Source organism: Drosophila kikkawai, chromosome 2R (genome assembly GCF_030179895.1).
Source record: "Drosophila kikkawai strain 14028-0561.14 chromosome 2R, DkikHiC1v2, whole genome shotgun sequence".
Lineage (NCBI taxonomy): Eukaryota > Metazoa > Arthropoda > Insecta > Diptera > Drosophilidae > Drosophila > Drosophila kikkawai.
In genome coordinates this window covers 5,162,618-5,182,509 of record NC_091729.1, presented here as the reverse complement: position 1 = coordinate 5,182,509, position 19,892 = coordinate 5,162,618, and the positions used below count along the sequence as shown (strand labels likewise).

General features: G+C 42.1%; 1 protein-coding gene across 2 annotated transcripts in view; it reads left to right on the top strand.

Annotated features, from left to right (window-relative positions):
* LOC108081519 (scavenger receptor class B member 1) overlaps window positions 1–19,892 on the top strand; it is a 188,863-nt gene that overhangs the window by 83,001 nt on the left and 85,970 nt on the right. Inside the window, exon 1 of one of the 2 annotated variants that reach the window (XM_041777395.2) lies at window positions 15,630–15,744. The exons of the other annotated variant lie outside the window; for it this stretch is intronic. Within the exon in view, the coding sequence (XP_041633329.1) occupies window positions 15,741–15,744 (4 nt within the window). The 5' untranslated portion in view covers window positions 15,630–15,740. Of the gene's footprint in view, window positions 1–15,629; window positions 15,745–19,892 lie in introns of those variants that run through there. 2 annotated transcript variants of the gene reach the window in all.

Sequence of the window (19,892 nt, the reverse complement as noted above, 5' to 3'; positions counted from 1 at the left end):
ATCGTCCTGTGCTCGCGTTGTTCCATCTATCCTGCCATCGAGCCATGGTGCTGCTTCTCTGGATTCTGCTACCTGAATTCCCAGTCCTGCGCTCCTCTGCCAGTAGGTCTATTGGAATTGCTCCCGATACCACCAATGCAGCTTCTTCTGACACCGTGCAGAAGCAGCTCGAGATGCGCAAAGCACAGCGTCTGTAGACAGATTTACACTGCCGGCTGTAGCTGACAGTCCTCATGGCTTCCGCCCAAATCGGAGCGGCGTACAAGATGGTCGAGGTCACCACTGTAGCTATTAATCGTCTGCTATGCTGCTTTGGGCCACGGGTGTTGGCCATCATCCTAGAGATAGCGGCCGTGGCCTTAGATGCCTTGGCCGCTGCGTACTCCAGGTGGCTCTTAAAACTCAGCCTATAGTCGATCATGACTCCGAGGTACTTGATCGCCGGACTGGACTCGACGTATGTCGAGCCGACCCGGAAGGTGACCTTCTCTACGGTCTTTCTATTGCTTATGAGCACTGCTTCCGTTTTGTGTTCGGCGAGCGAGAGACCGTTGTCTTTCAGCCAAGACATCATCATGTCGATTGCAAGGCTGCATTTAGCAGAGACATCGGACAGGTGCTTCTCCACCGTGACCAGCGCTATATCGTCAGCGAACCCTACTACGGCGCAGCCATCTGGTAGTGGAAGTCTCAGGATCCCGTCATACATGACGTTCCACAGGATTGGCCCAAGAACAGATCCCTGTGGTACACCACCTGTCACGTGGTGCATCTGGTTACCGTCGTCGGATGTGTACAGAAGGACGCGGTCTTTGAAGTAGTCCGCTATCAGGAGGGTGAGGTTCCCTGATATGCCGCCGTGTTGGAGTGCCTGTAGGACTAAGCTCCAATTTGCTGAGTTGAAAGCGTTTTTGACATCTAGGGTGCAGACCAGGCAGTATTGCTTGGTGCCTCCCTGCCATCTTTCGCCTTCAATCGCGTTTGCTGCCATTAGCGTTACCTCTCGTATCGCGTCGATCGTGCTCCGATGAAGATCGCTTCACTCGCAGCAATGTTTGGCAGCACGAGGGGCGGCTGCGACGGGAACAGCGTGGAGATTATAGCTCCAAGTTGTTCCTGGGAGGTTGGAGTCGGCGGTCTGTAGAGCTTGCCCATGACCAGCTTGTAGGCCGAGCCGAAGGGTTCCTGGTCTGCTGCATCGCACAGCTCTTGGAAGCACCTGCTCTTACTCGTCTTAATAGCGATTTTGAGGGCTTTTTTCTTCTCCTTGTAGCATGTCTCGAACAGCGCTTGCGTGGGACGCCCTCTACTTCGTTGACAGCTTCGCCTTGACACAGAGAGGCACTCGCTCCTGGCGACGGATATCTCATGATTCCACCAGGGGACTGGTCTCCTTCCATTTCCTCTAGTGGAGCTCGCCATGGCGGCATCACAAGCAGCCTTGATTCTCGCAGCTAATATGTCGGCGCAGGTGTTGGCGTCGCCAGTGATGACGTTGCCATCCATACTGCTTAGGAGTGTATCTGCGTTAAGGGTGTGTACCTTGTACGCAGATTGCCGGAGAGACGGGCCCTGCTGGCTGTGCGTCGTCTGGGTGATAATGGCTGCGTGGTCGCTGTATGTGAGCAGATCCGTGACCTTCCAGTGGCTGGTCCGGCAGAGCTCCGGGCTGGCGAAAGTCAGGTCAATGATTGACTCTCTGCCTGCCTTGCTATAGGTGCATCTAGCTCCATCGTTCAGGAGACAAACGTCTAATGTGGCCAGGGCGTCCAGAAGGATGGTTCCCCGCTGAGTCGTTTTCGAGCTCCCCCAGGCGGTGGACCACGCATTGTCCCCAGCGATTAGTACTGGGGATCTTCCGCGGGCGTCTCGGGCGATCTCCTGCAAGATGTCTCTAAAGGCATCTATATGCAAGCTCGGGGCTAGGTAGCAGCTGTAGATGGTGGTTGCTTGGACCTTAGCCCTTGCATAGCCAGGTCTCGACGCCCTCTGCGACAGGTGTCCAGGGGACTGCCCGCAGCTCCATATGGCTGCACCACCATCCGCACTCTGTTGCCATACTCCCTCTGCCTTTGACTTGTACGGTTCACTCAGTACAGCAATGTCAATTTCCTCCTCGAAAACCGTCTGTGACAACAGATCTTGGGCAGCTCTGCAGTGGTTTAAGTTAAGCTGTAAAAACTTAACCATTCTGCGTGTTATGGGTGGCCTTCAGGTACTCAACCCTCCAATGTAAATACGTACGTGTGTATTTCACTCAATTTGAAACTGGAGTGAAATTGCACAGCCAATTTGAGTGAAATCGCTGTGCAAATAACTTCAGATCAGCGATATCCAAACGAAGTATCAAGAGTGAGCGAGATGACTGAATGCAACTTAACGGCTTGGTTGACGATGAGGCGGCGCTGAAGGCAGGAACAGCATTTAGAACAGCAAGATCCAAATGAAATTCATGTGGCGACGTGGCGGTTGTTTCCCTTTTCCTTACGATGCGGCATTGGCGTAGGCAAAGGGTTATGTACCCGGGTGGTGCTCCAATGACGATTGAGACCAAATTTCCAACGACGAGAAGTTTCTGTAGCCTTGGGCGCAGCTACAGCAGCGAATTGGGTAGGAGATCTGCGGTGACTCGATTCGAACCGACAGACCCGAGACTCCAAGTAGAGCTTGGAGACGACAGCGACAGAGAGGCACACGGTGACCCTTCCAAGTATAGCTTCTCGAGACCGAATGCTCGAGGCCAATGCACCTTTCGTCTTAACCTTACAATACATGCACGTACTTTTACGTACAATGTTGAAAGCTGCGGACTTCACCAATTAATTAATATGAGCAATGTCACGAGTCCTGTCACGGTCGCCAAAATGTTTGATTCAAAAGCTTGTTCTTGAATATTTATTTAATTATTAGGAGGTGACATTAATTTATATTTCAGAAATCAGTTCAGTTCAGTTATATTGACAAGAGTGCAGTTAGTTAATTACAAGAGTGGCCAGAGCCAAGATATAGATCTAATCATAAAAAAAACCTCTCCAGCGGAGCCAAAGAGATCAGCTGCATTCGCTCGCAAATGTGCCTAAAACGTAAGATAACCTGGGTTGTGTCTTGGCTGTTTTAATCCAATTGGGTTTGACCCAACAATATGTGCTGCCTCTAATACAGAAACTAACTATATTTTAAAAAACATTTATAAAATTCAAAACGATACAAAATAAACAACATTTAAAAATCGAAAGCCCAATCCTAATCTCACACGGCTGCGACAGTGTTTTTTTTCCTTTCGACTCTTCGACTTAGCAACCGCAGCGGCCTGGTTGTTTTTTCCGTTGTTGTTTTCTCTTGGGCCGCTGCTCTTACATACATACATCCATACATATGCATTGCGTTGACGACGGCATAACCCAGTGAACCTTTTCCGTTCGAGACAAAAACCAAGGGTTTTAATTCCACCTTTCCGAGACGAAATAAATAATTAAGTAATTTTTGGAATATAAATATTTACTATTTATTAATTAATACTTAATAATAATTAAAATTATTAGTGTTTTTTGTGTTCATTATTAATTAATAATAATAATTAGTTTATTTCAATTAATTATTGATTAATAATCAGAGTCCGAGTTCGAGTATGCCCACGGGAGACGACAAGAAGCCACGTTCAATCCATTTGGACAGGTCCCGATCCGCGTATCCGTGGCCGTCTCACTTAACTCCAAAGGCAGCCACTGCCAATACAGGCACTTAAGAAAGTTTATTGCCACGACGGACCGTGTTAGCCAATTCGAGGTAACATCCACACAGAGCGCTCCTGAAACTGAGAGATTTTCCCATGTCATGTGCCGAATCCATCGGGGCCAAAACCTGTGGGCTCTGTGGGAAAAGGTGGAGAAGAGCTATAAAAGCTGCTCCGATCTTCTTTCCGTGTCTGCCGACAATACCGCCACCTCGACAGTCCTCGAATCCAAAAACGACTGCTACTCCGTCTATTTCAGGTGTGATGTCCAGCTTCAGGACATACTTGACAAGGCCGGCTCCCAGGCCACTCAGGCTTCCGTCAGTGTCAAACCACTTCCTTCTACGGGTTGTCGCCAGCCACCAGTAGACTGTCAGTCATCACAGACGATTATCTTCGGTGGCCCACTTTCAGGACCTCTTCACGGCGATTTACATTAATAATTCCCGACTCACGCCTGTGGAGAGGTGTTTCACCTACCTTCGAAGACGAGCGGCGATGCGCATGCAATCGTTTCAAAGGCCCCTCTGACCAACGAGGGTTTCGTCTCAGCATGGAGAAGCCTTTCTGACCGCTTTGAAAATAAGCGGTTGTTAGTCAACAGTCAGTTAAAAATTATTTTTAACATCCATGCTGTTCCTCAAGAATCCTGATTCGTTCTAAGAGAGCTTTAAGGTACAATTCAAAGTTGCTTGGTCGCCTTACAAATGTCCTCCATTGAAGTCGAGGCGTGGGACTGCCTTCTTGTGTTTATGGTCTCCTCGAAGCTTCCCAAGATTACACTTTCCTTGCAGTGATGTCATTTCCGCTTTTTTCCCGTCAAATTCAGCTGTTTTTGAAGTGTGATTGCGGGAAAATTTTTAAAACAGCGGGCAGCGGAAATTCCAGCTTTTTTAGAAAATTGAGATGCTTTTTTCTTAATTTTAATTTTAATACATTTTAAGTGCTGTTTTAAATGTGTTTATTGTTTTTAATTTATATTGCAACAGTATCTATATATCGACGCATTTTCGCGAAAGTATCGTATGTCCATAAATCCAATTTTACAGGAGAAGCTGTTTTGTGCTTTAATCTATTAGGAAGCACTATAGAAAAGACAAAATTGAAACTTAATTTTTATCGGAACTATAGGGTTTTCAGTTATAATATTTCACAGGGTAGTGAGACATTAGGTGCCTAACAATTTTGCATTAAAATCTCAATTTCGAAAAAAAGCGACATACGATACTTTCGCGAAAAGGCGTCGATATACTTATATCGAATAACATCATCCAAAAGTCCGCACCCATATTTGGCGCGTCTTCCATGATGCCGTTACGGCATTATGATGACATAAAACTAATCCCAATGCAAAATGTCGACGACACTGTTAGCTTTTGAAATGAAATGCTAACTTACAAGGACAGTGGCGGAAACGTTTTAAGGGACAGGCATTAGTTGCGTTAAAAACGCTGACCCTTCCCTGCACATTGGGCCAGCGAGCCGATAGTTCGACGAAAATTAAAGTTCTAAAGCTAGGTTCTTCAAATTTGGTACATATATTAGTGTCGATTCACATAAAAACATATATAAGTTTCAGACCGATCAGACCACGCCTTCCCTAGCCGCCCATATATGATAGGTTTCCTCTTATTGATATTTGTACGGTAATAAATTAATTAAATTCAACAAATGTTTTAAATTAATTTTTTTAACACTTAACCTTAATATTAATAAGTAAAAAATGACAATGCATTCAAAATGAATATAAAAAAGTATTTTTCATTTTAAAATGTTCCTAACAGTCGTCTTCTACGTCAAGTTCTTTTGAAAACGGATTTTCAGAGTCAGAATCTAAATCACTATCACTATTGCTCCGTGCTTAAGTCGAGTTCTATCAGTTCATCATAAATCCAACTCGTTACGGCAGATGCTCTAAGATTGTTTTCTATATAGACATCAAACAGTTGCGCATAGGTGATCTCAAACACAGCTACAATATGTCGGATTTATATATATAGGTGCAAAAAGATGCAAAAAAGCTTAATAAAATTAGTTTATATACGCTTTGCACTTTAATGACACATATTTACTTTTTGGCACAAGTTGGCACAAAATTTGTTATAGTCTACAGCAGATGGGTTACCAGGTTAGCTTTTTAATACTTTTGGACAACACAAATAAACGCACACAAAGAACACATTAACAAACATGAACAAAATCTTTTTTAATACAAATATTCTACATACCTTTCCCTTTCTTTTCCATAATTTTAGTGAAAATTGCTTAAAGCACAACAATTTTGTCGCGCTCGCAAGTAAACAAAATCTTTCTCGCGTTTTTGAGTTTCGTACGCACGCAATCAAAGAGTTGACTTTGAAGGGACGCCAAAATTTCCGGGATGCATCAAAACAATTAAAATCTTTTGATTCAATTTAGTCAAAGTATATACTTTTCAAATTTTATTATTAAAATAGGTTTACTTTCTATGAAAAATTTGAATTTTCGTCGATATATCGGTTCGCTGGCCCAATGTGCCCTGGTCAAATGCCGAGGTTTTTCGGGTGTTCAGCAAAATTAAAGTCTAGTAGTACTAGGCTAGTACTCTGACGACGAAAATCCGCTGTAACATGTGTTATAGCAGAATCGCTGAATATTTTGCTCTGTAACCAGTGCACAGTGGTTCGGCTTGTATGGAGCTGCGGCCATAATTACTTCTAGATGTGCTATCACTATGAAACTTTCACAAAAATCTAAAAAAATGGTTTAAGTATATCCACAAAAAATTGGCCATATTGTTCATCTATATCATATAGCTGCCATAGGAACAATCTGTTAAAAATCAACATTTAGTATGAAAAACTTTTTTGTTTTTCAAAATATCTTAACCAATTTTACAGATTATATGTTTGGTACAGGTTTATATATTCCTACCAACTTTGGTTAAAATCAGATCTCTATATCTTATAGCTCCCATACAAAATTTTTATTAAATAATTTTTTTTCCAAGACCTAACTTTATTTTTTTAATTTTTGATCTCTTAATGAGAACGTTGGTGAAATATAAGTACCCAAAAGTAAAAAAAAAAATATTCACTTATATATTGTGTATTTAATTTGTCCAGCAACAAACGTACTTACACTTTACAGCTGTATGTAAACGAATTTGTTAATTAATATGGCATTAAAATGCCCTTTGTGGGTTAAATCCCATATAATGGTCTTCGCCTTGACAGCCCTTATCAATGCCACTTTTTTCCTTGAACTTTCCCTCCATTAGGAGTGTAAAAATAAATAAAATTAATTATTGCAATAGCACCATATCAGCTGTTTACTCTCTTGATCTAGCAACGCCATTCAATTTTCGCTGGTATCATTTTCGTCATCAGAGTACCGGCAAAATCGACGAGGCAAAAAGTTCTTCTTCTTCCTTTTTTCACAGAGTTTTTTTATATGGAGTTTGGCCGCTATCACAATTGTTACAGCGGATTTTCGTCGTCAGATTAGGCCTAAACAAACAAAAAGTGGTTTTTAAAAAATCAGGTTTTTTTTTAGTTTTTTCTTTATTGAATTCCGCTTTTTTTTTTTTTTTTTTGTTAATCCAGCTTTTTTGCTAAGAAAAAAATGACATCACTGTTTCCTTGTGGGAGCAATCAATTCACAATAAGGCCGAAATTCCAACCTGGAATGAGTTGGACGCATTTTTGACCGAGCGCCATCGCACGTTGGAGACCATCAACGACGTCAGGCCTAGCGGCTCTGGGCATTTTACGCCAAGGACAGCAAATGCCAAACCACCGGTGCGTAGGCTCAATTCATATGAAGCTAGGGTGGCTCCAACACCGAGAAGGTGTAATTTATGTTCCAGAGAAAACCACCCTATTCGTATATGTCCGCTTTTCCTGGACATGAAGGTCAATGAGCGAGCAGATTTCATCAGAAGAAGGCAACTCTGCTTAAATTTTTTTCGCGAGGGCACCAGCAACGGGACTGTACTAGTGCCCATTCCTTCTTTACGTGCCACAGCCGGCATCATACTCTGCTGCACCGCGACAATCCTACGACTACCGTTCCAAGACCCTCCGCTCCATCTAGTCCACGACCCGCACCCATTGCGAGAAGTGCTGCAGCCTCCGACGACCACTCAAATGTGCAAGTCTGTTTTGCGTCAGGATCCAAAACTGTCTTGCTCGGCACGGCGATTATTGATATCTGCCATCTTGGCCGCAACTTCCAAGCGCGAGCTCTAATCGATTCAGGTTCCGAAGCAACTTTTATTACGGAGAGACTTTTCAATCTCGTCAAACTTCCATTCCAACCAGCTCAAACCCGAGTTTCCGGTCTGAATGATACAATTGCCGCTCAAGCCACAAGGCTCTGATATTTCTCAATTCGCGCTCCCTCCACACCCGGGCTGCAGTTAAAAACGACTGCTTATGTTCTTCCTCAACTCGCTGGAAAACTTCCATCATATCCAGTTCCGAGAGATTTCCTAAAGGAGCTTCCTGATCTCCCCTTAGCGGATCCAACGTTCTTCGAGAGTTCTGAAATTGACGTCCTAATTGGAGCTGACATACTTCCATCTGTGCTTCTGGGCGGTTCCAAAAGTAACATTTTCGGCTCTCTCCTGGCGCTAGAAACGGTCTTCGGATGGGTCCTCATAGGCCCAGTGTCTACAACAACCGGAGTTCCTTGTAAAATTTGTTAATTAGAAAGGGTTAATCGCACTATTTTATCGATTATTTTAAAGATTTCGGCAGATGAACCAGCTAAGTAGTTTAAGTCAGTGATGCTTAGGTTGGAGATGAACAATAAGCCAATTGATGGTATGCTACAACCTCTGGAAAAGGAAATGTATTTAAACTTTTACGAGCAAAGGCAGCAACTGAGAAATTATGCAAAGATCGGTATTCAATGCGCATAGGAATAGTAAAAAATATCTTTGACCTAAGGCGAAAACCGGAAGTCTATTATAAAGTTCTAGATTTAGTCGCTATAAACCGGAGATAGTTTGCTGCGGAAAAGAAGTTGGCGGAAGATTAGTAGGAAGTTTCAAGTGCCAAAAAGAATAGCAGATACGAGCTTTGGAAGGCAGCATATTAGGTGGGCCTAACACTTCCACCAGTTGTGATTACATGAAGTTGGGGCGATATGTGCAGGACAATAAGATTCATCTGGGATAGATGACCTCGGGAAAATATAGAACAGAAGCAGAAAAGCTGAGAAAACAGCTGGATTAAAGCAGAGATCAGCAGAAGGAGCGGTATCAGAGCAACAGCAGAGCGACCGGCGACAACCAGAGAACAACAGCAGATCAACAGAGCTAATTCGCTCGGAGAGTTACATTCAGCAGAGACAGACGGCAGAGTTAAAGAAAACGAAATCTGTGACATAATAAGCTTAAAACGCAAAACTAAACTTGTAAACTTGTATTTCCTATGTATAAATTTATACCTTTTATTTTTAAGTCCTTTTTTAAACTCATTTCAGCGTGATAAGGTCAAACATTCAGTCTGTCGACGCACAGTAGCGCCTTTTCTCATTTTACGTTGCAAAAATCATAACTTTAGCAACAACAAAGCTTTCGTAATCTTTTGGAAGGCTGGAGAGTAGAATGATTGCTCTTAGCTCCTTATTTAAATCGATTCCAACACTTGCAAGCTGATCCAAGATTTCGACAAACATATTTATGTAACTGGTCATGCTCTAGCCGTCCGCCATCCTAAGGCTCAATAATCTTTTATAAAGCGAAACTTTGCGTACCGGTCCGCTGGGTTGATGAACTTCTTTAAGTTTCGCCCACGCTTCAAACGCGAGTCCACAGTGCTTGAGATATCCCAACTGTGAGGGTTTTATGCTTAGGATAATCGTTGCCAAGACTTTCTGGTCTAATCCTGTCCAGTCTACTCCTTGTGGAACTGCTTCTTGTTTTAGCTCCCCTGATGCGACTTTCCACAGATATGCGTGTACCAAAACGATACGCATTTGGACACACAACGAATCGTAATTCTTTTCATCGAGCTTCTCGATTTGGTACATCCCGCTCATATAGCTGCTGTAGATCTCCGGAGTTAGAAAAACACACGAGCCGAACACTCAAGCTACATTTAAGTCTTTACTTATTCGCGCAATTACTTCTTGAAGGCGCACAATGATATTAGGCGGGGTCTGGGCCCATAACCTATTAAGGGGGAAAACAGTTACCCGCACAGGAAGAGAATACGCACGACGTGATCTGCTTAGCTTGAGAGTTAATTTGCGACTGACTCGCGTTCTTATATATATGCACAAACGCAAGTATGAGTTATGAGAACGAACATGCATTGCTTAGGGAAAATATTTATTATCAACAGTTATACTGTATCTTACAGTAAATTCAACTCATGAATTTGTGTAGGGGCACTTTGACAGTAAAATTGGTTGAATTTACTGCAGGACGACTCGATGTGCTTGCTCTGGGGTCCCATGATGCTACCTAAAACCTATCTGGTGGTCGGGAATGGCTACCTGGTCGCCTACTTCTGACCAATTCCTGCTAAAATCCGCGGAAGACATAAAAAAGTGCCTAGAGACCCTCTCCAAAGAAGTGATATATGCGTACCACGCATCATGCCCTATATCGGACACTAGAAAGAGGAACAGGCCACCCTGGTGGAATAAGGACCTTTCACTCCGACCCAACAAACTCAACGAATTCTTCAAAATCGCCAAGCAGGCGAGAGATGATATCATGAATGAAGAATACAAAGTCCTACTAAGGGACTACAAGAAGGAAATACGCAAGGCGCAGAGAAACTCATGGAGAAACTTCTGCTCCAATATAGAGACTGCCCCGGAAACGGCTAGACTCCGGAAGCTGCTATAGAAACAGCCAACCATACAGAGTACAGCGAAGAGGCCCTAACAGCACTAATGCATACGCATTTCCCAGGATGCACTGAGGTACCCGATGCGAATAAGCACAAGGACCTAGCAACTGGAGAAAAGCATCTCCCAAAAGATCCAATATCCTCTAGTAGAATACACCGGGCTATAGACTCCTTTGCGAGGATAAAAGCACCAGGACTAGATGGAATATTCCCAGCCATGCTGCAGGCGACCAAGGAAGTGATCACCCCATGGTTCGACGCAATATATACAGCTTGTTTAAGCACGGGCTATATCCCTATCCAATGGAGGACCTCTCGGATTGTCTTCCTGTCCAAACCAGGAAAGTGCAGCCACGTGAGCCCCAAGGATTACAGACCGATAAGCCTCACCTCACTTCTATTTAAAACGCTGGAAAAGTTGCTGGACTTATACATCAGGAACGATGTAGGGAGACTTCTGTCGACCAACCAGCATGCCTACACGAAGGGGAAATCAGTGGAGACGGCACTACATTCAACAACGTTAGCACAGACGAAATAATGGATCGCCTAGAAGCGACCAACACGCCCCCGCTATCAACTTGTGGATAAGAAATCTTCTAAGTTGCCGGCGGGTACAACCAGATTGGGGCACCGCTTCCATGGTGAGAGGAGCGCACAGAGGCACGCGGCAAGGTGGGCTGGTAGCCCCTCCTATGGAATCTGGTGGTAGACGACCTAATCAAGAGATTCGAGAGGAAAACACCAAAGATAGCAGCTTATGCAGATGACATAAGCAGAATTATCACGGGTGTCTGTCCATCGACCCTCAGCTCGATCATGGAAACAAGGCTCATGGAGATCTGTGAGTGGGCGAGATACAAGGTGCCGCAATGGATCCCCCCGAAAATTAACAAAACCAGGCTTGTATTTACAAGTCAAATACCTCGGCATTGTACTTGACAGCAAGCTAATGTGGAAGGCCAATGTAGTAGAGAGGAAGAAAAAGGCCACCATAGCGCTATATGCATCCAAGAAGATGCTTAGCAGCACATGGGGCCTCTCACTCGCTCTAATGCATTGGGTCTACATATCGGTCGTGCGTCCGAATCTGCTGTATGGAGTCTTAGTGTGGTGGCAAGCCATGGAGAAGAAAACGTATAATAGGATTATGGAGAGAACCCAGCGGCAGGCACTGCTCTGCATATCAGGGGCGCTGAGGTCAAGCCCCACCAAAGCACTCGAAACCATAATCGGTATATATCCCCTAGATATCGAAGCGCAACTGACAGCAGGAATGGCGGTACAACGTCTGGTTGCATCAGGAAACTGGTCGCTACAAGAATTCGGGCACAGTTCAATTGGTCGAGACATGAGCAGTACATCTGACTACATGATACACAGAACGTGCCCGGATGTAAACACAACAGTATTCATGGGACCAAATGGCTGAAAATCAGGACAGGACCATGCTCAATACCTCAATATATACACCGACGGCTCCAAGATGGATGAAGGAGTCGGAGCGGGCACAGCTTGCACAGAGCATAAACCGTCCACATGAGGCAGTCAATTTGTTCGTAGACAGTCAAGCGGCGATAAGAACCATGCAATCATCAGCGGTCAGTTCCAAAAATGTACTGGCAAGCAGGGAGTCACTAGATAGCCTGAGCACGTCTAAGTCAGTGAGGATCTACTGGGTTCCCAGCCACCAAGGCATAGACGGTAACGAGACCGCGGACGAACTTGCAAAGGAAGGCGTCGGACTGGCGAGTAAAAGAGCAGAAAACGTCCCTGTCTCCCTAAGAACGCTCCAAAGCGATCTGGAGAGACTTGAGGACTAATTCCGCAACCTGTAGAATAAAAAAAATCATGTGCAAACAGCGCAACGAAAAACTCACTCACTACGTGCTGCATCTTCCGCGGAAGGACTGCAGAATGTTAGTGGGTATTCTAACAGATTACTGCCTGTCTGCTGCACATGCAGTCAAGCTGGGCGGTACCGACAACGCCGGCCCTAACGAGGGCTAGATTGAGATACCTAGGCTCTCCGGTTCTGGCATCGCTAGAAGATGCCTCTAGCAGGAAGCCAGGCGAACTCCTTGCCTTTGCGAAAAACACCTTGATCTTCAAGGATCTCGAAACCCGCACAAATAGTGTCTAGGTCCATCCAGGAATTGCCGGATAGCTAAGGTCCATATTGGCCTATGTGCGGCCCCATGAGGGCCGTCCGAATAATCCCAACCTAACCTATATATATGAAGGAGATGGGGGGTCAGCTTTGTCGGCCATTGTCGCTTCCTTTTCGTTTCACGTAGCGCAGTGAGTCGCAATGAATTCTGTAGTTCGTCCGTTCTCTCTGACAGTCTCACTCGAACTGACTTGCCTTTTCCTTTTTTTCTACTATTCTCGATCCTCTCTACTCGTCATTGCGCCACACTCAGTAAGGAATACTCTCTTCTTACCTACCACGCTCTTTCTTAATAGGTTCTCCCTCTATTCTCTCGTTGTTACTTCTTTTATTTATTTATTTATTTGAAGATATTCTTCCTAACGCTACAGTACAAAATACTTATAAGTTAATGCGCTAGTCACACAGGACAAGTTCTTTATCAGTTCACATCTATATGTTATACAATTTTTAATTATTCTTATATTAAAATTAAAAACTACGCTCGCTTTGTTTTATTTTATGTCACATTTGTTCTTGAAAGTGTGCAATAAGTTTAGCCTTAAACTGCACAGCACTGCTAATATTTCTTAGATAGCTTGGTAATTGGTTCCATAATCTTATAGCATAGATAAAATACTGTCGTTCTGAAAGCAGAGATCTGTGCCTTATTTGTATAATAATATTTGACCTTCGTGAAGTGGAGAATCTAAGTGTTTCATACAAATAAATTGGTAATTTGGAAAAAATTATTTTTTGTAAGTAAACTAACACTCTCATTTTTATCCAATCTGCCAAGTGAAGTTCAAATATATTGTATGATAGTCTAGTTACGTGATCAAATCGTCTCAAATTAAATACGAATCTTGTAATGCTATTGAAGGCCATTTTAAGTTTGTGCTGGCTGATTGAGTCACAATTAGCAAATAATTCGATCCCATAGAATAATGTTGGGATCAGGCAAGATTTCGCAAGCAACATTCTTACATTTAGGGCTAGAAAGTTTCTGATCAAATAAAGCGACCTTAGCAATCCATACGTTTTCCCAACCGCGGTGTTAATGTGATCACTCCAGTTCAGCGTATTATTAAAAATAAAACCCAAATTGGTCGCTCTTTCTACGTATTCAATAGGACTGTCATTTAAAAGTAAGGGCCCAATGTTAACATTGAGTTTCTTTTTATAAATAATTATGCACTTGGATTTTGACGGATTCAGTCCTAGTCCGTTTTCTTTTGCCCAGTTGCTTATTGTGACCAGTTCATTATTACATAAGTCTACACACTCATTTATTCTATTTAGGGGACGGCTCACATACATTTGGACGTCATCTGCATACATATGGACATCACAACTTGACAACATGGAGGGAAGATCATTTACATAAAGGGTGAACAAAAACGGACCAAGTACAGAACCTTGCGGCACACCGCGTTTTGTAAACTCAAAAGAAGACGACACATTTGACACTACGACAGATTGACGACGGTGTTGTAAATATGATGTCATTAGTTTGACAGCAGTTTTTGAAAATTAGAACTGATTTACTAATTTTGCACAAAGGACATTATGATTAACGGTGTCAAAGGCTTTACTATAGTCAAGTAGTACAAGAAGCGTCACATTGGAGTTGTCAGCATATTCTCGTATATCATTTGCTATTTTTAAAATTGCCGAAGTGCAGCTGCGGTGTTTCCTAAATCCTGATTGGTTATTATTCAGTAAAGCGTTATCATGGATGAACGAGTTAATTTGAGATGCCATTATATTCTTAAAGGCCTTTAATAGATACGGAAGAATAGAAATGGGCCTATATTCTTTGTTTGCCTTCGGAACAGGGATAATTTTTGCGATTTTCCAACGGTCTGGAAACGTGGAAGTTGTAAAGGCCGTGTTGAATATATATGTTATGTATTTCAGGATTTTTGGTAACAATACTTTTATAAATTTAGGATTAATGTCGTCAAGTCCAACTGCGTCTGATTTGATTTTAAGAATATTGACGAGCACTTCACACTGATTGACACAAACAAATCTAAATCTACTATCACAGAGGTTCCGAGGTACTGATCTCAGGTACATATTGTTTTCGCAGATTTCAGGTACATTGCATTTCGACAGACTTGTGTTTAATTCCTCTATGTCAACATCCTGTTCCGGCGCTGCTGGTTTCCGGCCTATTCCTAATGACTTTATTTCTTTCCAAGTTTGTGAGGTGGATGCTGTTGTTTGGAATCTGGCGTCCTATACCTTTTCCACTTTTGGTATGCGTCATTTCGGGATTTTATTGCTAGCTTAATGTCATTATTAAACCAAGATTTGACGGAATGTTTAATCACTTTTGTTTTGACCGGAACAAAGTTTTCGTATAAATAGCTGATGTTGTTTTGAAACTGTCCAAGTTGCTGGTCTACTGATGGAGATACGAAAATATTATTCCAGTTTCACTTATTAAATTCAGTCATAAGCAAGCCATAGTCAAGCCATTACTCTTCATTTATTTCTATACTCGATTCACTTGGATTCTTGCAAATAGTCATTACATCTAGCATTTCAAAGTAATCTCCGACATATACATACGTGTTGTGCGCCTCTTAGGAAGGGACGTCACTATAATTAAGTAAAATATGAACAATTTTTATTAATATTTCTTAAGGTAAAAATGTTGTCAACTTTCCGAGATACAGTGTCCCGATGCACACGAAAAAAGGTACATTGGCAACAAAATTCTGGCGAACTGGGTGGGTCAAATTCGGAAATTTAAATTAAAATTTAAATAATGAAATGATCTGTATAAATTATGACGCATGAACTAGAATATTTTGAAAATATTGAAAAATACAATTTTTTTTTAAAACCTATTGTTTGAAAAACAATTAATTTCTCATTATATTTCAGCGTCAGCTTCAGCTCTCTGTGTCCGCGGCTGCAAAAAGCTGAGCTCGTTGATAAGCTGCCCGCGTATAAGCTCGCTTATCAGCTCCGCATTCCGCCAGTGTGCGCGCGGCCTATGAGTAAGTAAGCTTTGGTCAAACTAATCGTTTAGTTACGCTCTCCTATTAGCGTTCAGAAACACAAACACTCTACTTGAGAGCGCGCACACTGAAAGCGGAGTTGAGCTGAGAAAATTTCTTTGAAATTATTAGCTCGCTTATCAGCTCCGCTCTCAGCTCTGCTTTTCGCCGCCAGTGAGCGCGGGGCCTAAGTAATCTGATCTCTGTATATTCGATTTTTTTCCCTCCTCCCTCTCCATCTCTTTCCCATCCACTCATACATACATATTTTGTTTCTATCAAATCCGACCCCCTTTAAATATCATAAGAGAAGCTCAGTCACGCCAGGTTCTCTTTAAAGAAAATTTTTAAAGATTGGGACAAGAGTCTTCGACGAACGGTGGGCTGACGTGAGATGGAGAGTGTCAGTCTCCGGGTTACCGAGTAAGAAACGGTTTTATTTTGGTATTTGGGTCTGGCCGAAATCTTGCGAAATACATATATTTTAGCGTGGGCCAGCGTTTGGGTTCATGTGTGTATATAAAATAATAGAGAAACTTTTATTTTAACCTCGTTTTTCTGAATGTGTTTTATTTATTTCTCTTAATGCACGGTTTGTCCGTTCGTGGGTTTCATGTTAGTGCGACTTTATGTTTCAGAACAATATTCAGGATTGTTTCATAATAATATTCAGGTTTCATGAGTGTATATAAACTAATAAGAAAGCTTATATTTCAACATCCTTTTCCGTGACTGTATTTCCCGAATCCTTCTGGTCTCCTTGTCTCCGGCGTCACTCGATGGCCAGTTCTCCCTTCTCGTGGTCGCCGTTTTCTCCAGCGTCACTCGAAAGCCGGTCTCACTTTTTGTCTTAAGCGAAATTGAATTAAACTTCTCTTCGCGAAGTTTGTCCTGGTTTGGTTTTGTCTTCTGGAAGCTTCTGTCATCACTTCCTCTCGCTCTTTCGTATGGAGTTTGCTGAGTTTGCGGGTGGTGACAGGAGTTACCCTAACTATCGTATCGTTAAATCTAACTTATATAGTTATATGGATGAACTGGCTTATTTTAAGTTCCCTATATTACAGGCTTATATACATATATGTATTTTAATTTTCTAGTCGATGGCCCTGGCAGCTTGTACTATATATTAACATGTTAGTTTTAGCGATTCTAACATTTAATAAAATAAAAACAAGAAAGGAAGCTAACTCCGGCACGCCGAAGTTTTTATACCCTTGCAGATTGATTTTCATATTTATATCATAAATTATAATGCCGAAAACAGACACTAAACAGAGTTTCATAACATTTTACCTATTCTTATTATGTTTACAGTTTGACAGTTACAGTTTTACATTTGCAGCTTTACATTTTCTCTACATCTGCTGATCGCTTCTATGGCAGCTATATGATATAGTTGTCCGATTTTCATAAAATTTATACCAAAATTCTGAAATAATACCAGATGCTCATGTACCAAAGTATATTAAAATACGTTGAAAAACAACGAAGTTATAATTTTTTCGATTAACTTCCCGATCGTTCATATGGCAGCTATAAGATAAAGTGGTCCGATTTTCATAAAATTTTTAATAAAATTCTGAAATAATATAAAATGCCTATATCTTAAAAATGATGGAATAATATTGAAAAACAGCCAAGTTATAATTTTTTTTCTAAAAATTTATCGAACATTTGTATGGCAGCTATATGATATAGTCGTCCGATCCGGCCCGTTCCGACATATATAGCAGTGAGAGTATATAGAAGACTATATGCAAAGTTTCATTCAGATAACTTTAAAACTGAGGGACTAGTTAGCGTAGAAACGGACAGACGGACAGACGGACATGGCTAGGTCGACTCGGCTGTTGATGCTGATCAAGAATATATATACTCTATAGGGTCGGAAACGTCTCCTTCACTGCGTTGCAAACTTCTGACTGAAATTATAATACCCTGCAAGGGTATAATAAATGTATTTTAATATTTATTTGAGGGGAGTCGGTTGACTCCTCACTAGGTCCGCAAACAAAACCTTCTCCGGGTTGCGAAAATTATGATTAACCTCGGGACCGGACGTCCCCACGTTTTGTTTGCATGAAATCCGCAAAAGTACCGTTTACAACATTATTATCGAAGTTTTGGTCTGCTGGGTTAATTTTATAATATTAACAGAGTGACGAATTTAATATCTTTCGCGCCTTTTTTCAAAATCATTCGCAAGTCTTTTATAATACATATTATAATAGTTAAACCATTTGATACATTTTAAATATCTAAAAAGGAGTATAATCCCAAAGGAAAAATATTTAATATATTTTAATATATTCACTTCACTAATCAAGAGATTCGATAGGAAAGCACCAAAGATAACAGTTTATGCGGATGACATAAGCATAATTATCACGGAAGTCTGCCCATCGACCCTCAGCTCGATCATGGAAACAACGCTCAGGTAGATATGTGAGTGGGCGGAGAAGGTAGGACTCAATATCAATGCGGATATGACGGACCTTGTTCTCTTCACTAAGAGATACAAGATGCCGCAATGGATCCCCCCGAAAATTAAAAAAAACCAGACTGACCCCTAAAACACAAGTCAAATACCTCGGCATTGTACTTGACAGCAAGCTGACGTGGGGCCTCTCACCCGCTCTAATGCATTGGGTCTACATATATATAGGTGGTGCGTCCGACTCTACTGTATGGAGTCTTAGTGTGGTGGCAAGCCATGGAGAAGAAAACGTATAATAAGCTTATGGAGAGAACCCAGCGGCAGGCACTGCTCTGCATATCAGGGGCGCTGAGGTCATCCCCCACCAAAGCACTCGAAACCATAATCGGTATATATCCCCTAGATATCCAAGCGCAACTGACAGCAGGAAAGGCGGCACAACGTCTGGTTGCATCAAGAAACTGGTCGCTACAAGGTTTCGGGCACAGTTCAATTGGTCGAGACATGAGCAAACTTACAAAGGAAAGCGTTGGACTGACGAGTGAAAGAGCAGAAAACGTCCCTATCTCCCTAAGAAAGCTCCAAAGCGAGCTAGAGAGACGGGCTGACGCAAGCGCAAAAAGCAGGTCGAGGAGTAATTCCGCAACCTGCAGAATATCAAAAATCATGTGTAAAGAGCACAACGAGAAACTCACTCACTACGTGCTGCATCTTCCGCGGAAGAACTGCAGAATGTAAGTGGGTATTCTAACAGGCCTGTCTGCTGCACATGCAGTCAAGCTGGGTATTACCGACAACGCCAAATGCCGGAAATGTGATGAATCCGAGGCAATCGAAACCTTGGAGCATCTCATTTGCAAATGTCCGGCCCTAACGAGGTCAAGAATGAGATACCTAGGCTCTCCAGTTCTGGCATCGCTAGAAGATGCCTCTAGGAGAAAGCCAGGCGAACTCCTTGCCTTTGCGAAAAACACCTTGATATTCAAGGATCTCGAGACCCGCATAAATAGTCTCTAGGTCCATCCAGGAGTTTCCCCGGATAGCTATGGGCCATATTGGCCTATGTGTGGCCCATCGTGGGCCGTCCGGTTTAACCTAACCTAACCCAATATATTCACTTTTGTATAACAAAGCAATAAACTTAAGAATAACTTATAGATACAAGAGATATACATACATTGTAATTTAGATACGATCAAATATCTGAACAATAGAAATTAAATTTTTCAGACAAACTTTGTCAAATGTGTCAAAATAAGATTAAATTTGGGTTTTTTTTTCAAAAAATTTAGATTTTATTATGATTAGTGTACTGTTTCCTTGTTCTGTAGTCACTTAATAAAACAAAATTATAAATAAAAAGTCTATAAGGAGTCCAAAGTTGTATCAAGTAAGAGTATAAAGAGTTTTTATGTTATATAGATTGTAATGTTTTTATTTAAATTGTTATGTCAAGACCCGGTCAGGGAGGTCGTGAGGGTCATGACATTTGAGTCTTCTTCTAACTCGTGTTCTATGTTCAGAGGTGGCGAAGCTTCTTGCCAGACTATTAGGATGATTGTTTAGTTTTTTCATGTACTTTGTTGCAATAGTGTGAAGTTTGTCGCCGAGTTTGGGCACCTTCACGTCTCGTTCTATGTCACTATCCCGCATGTACCAAGGAGCCCCAGAGATCCTCCTTAACGTTTTTGCTTAACGAATCCGAATCTTG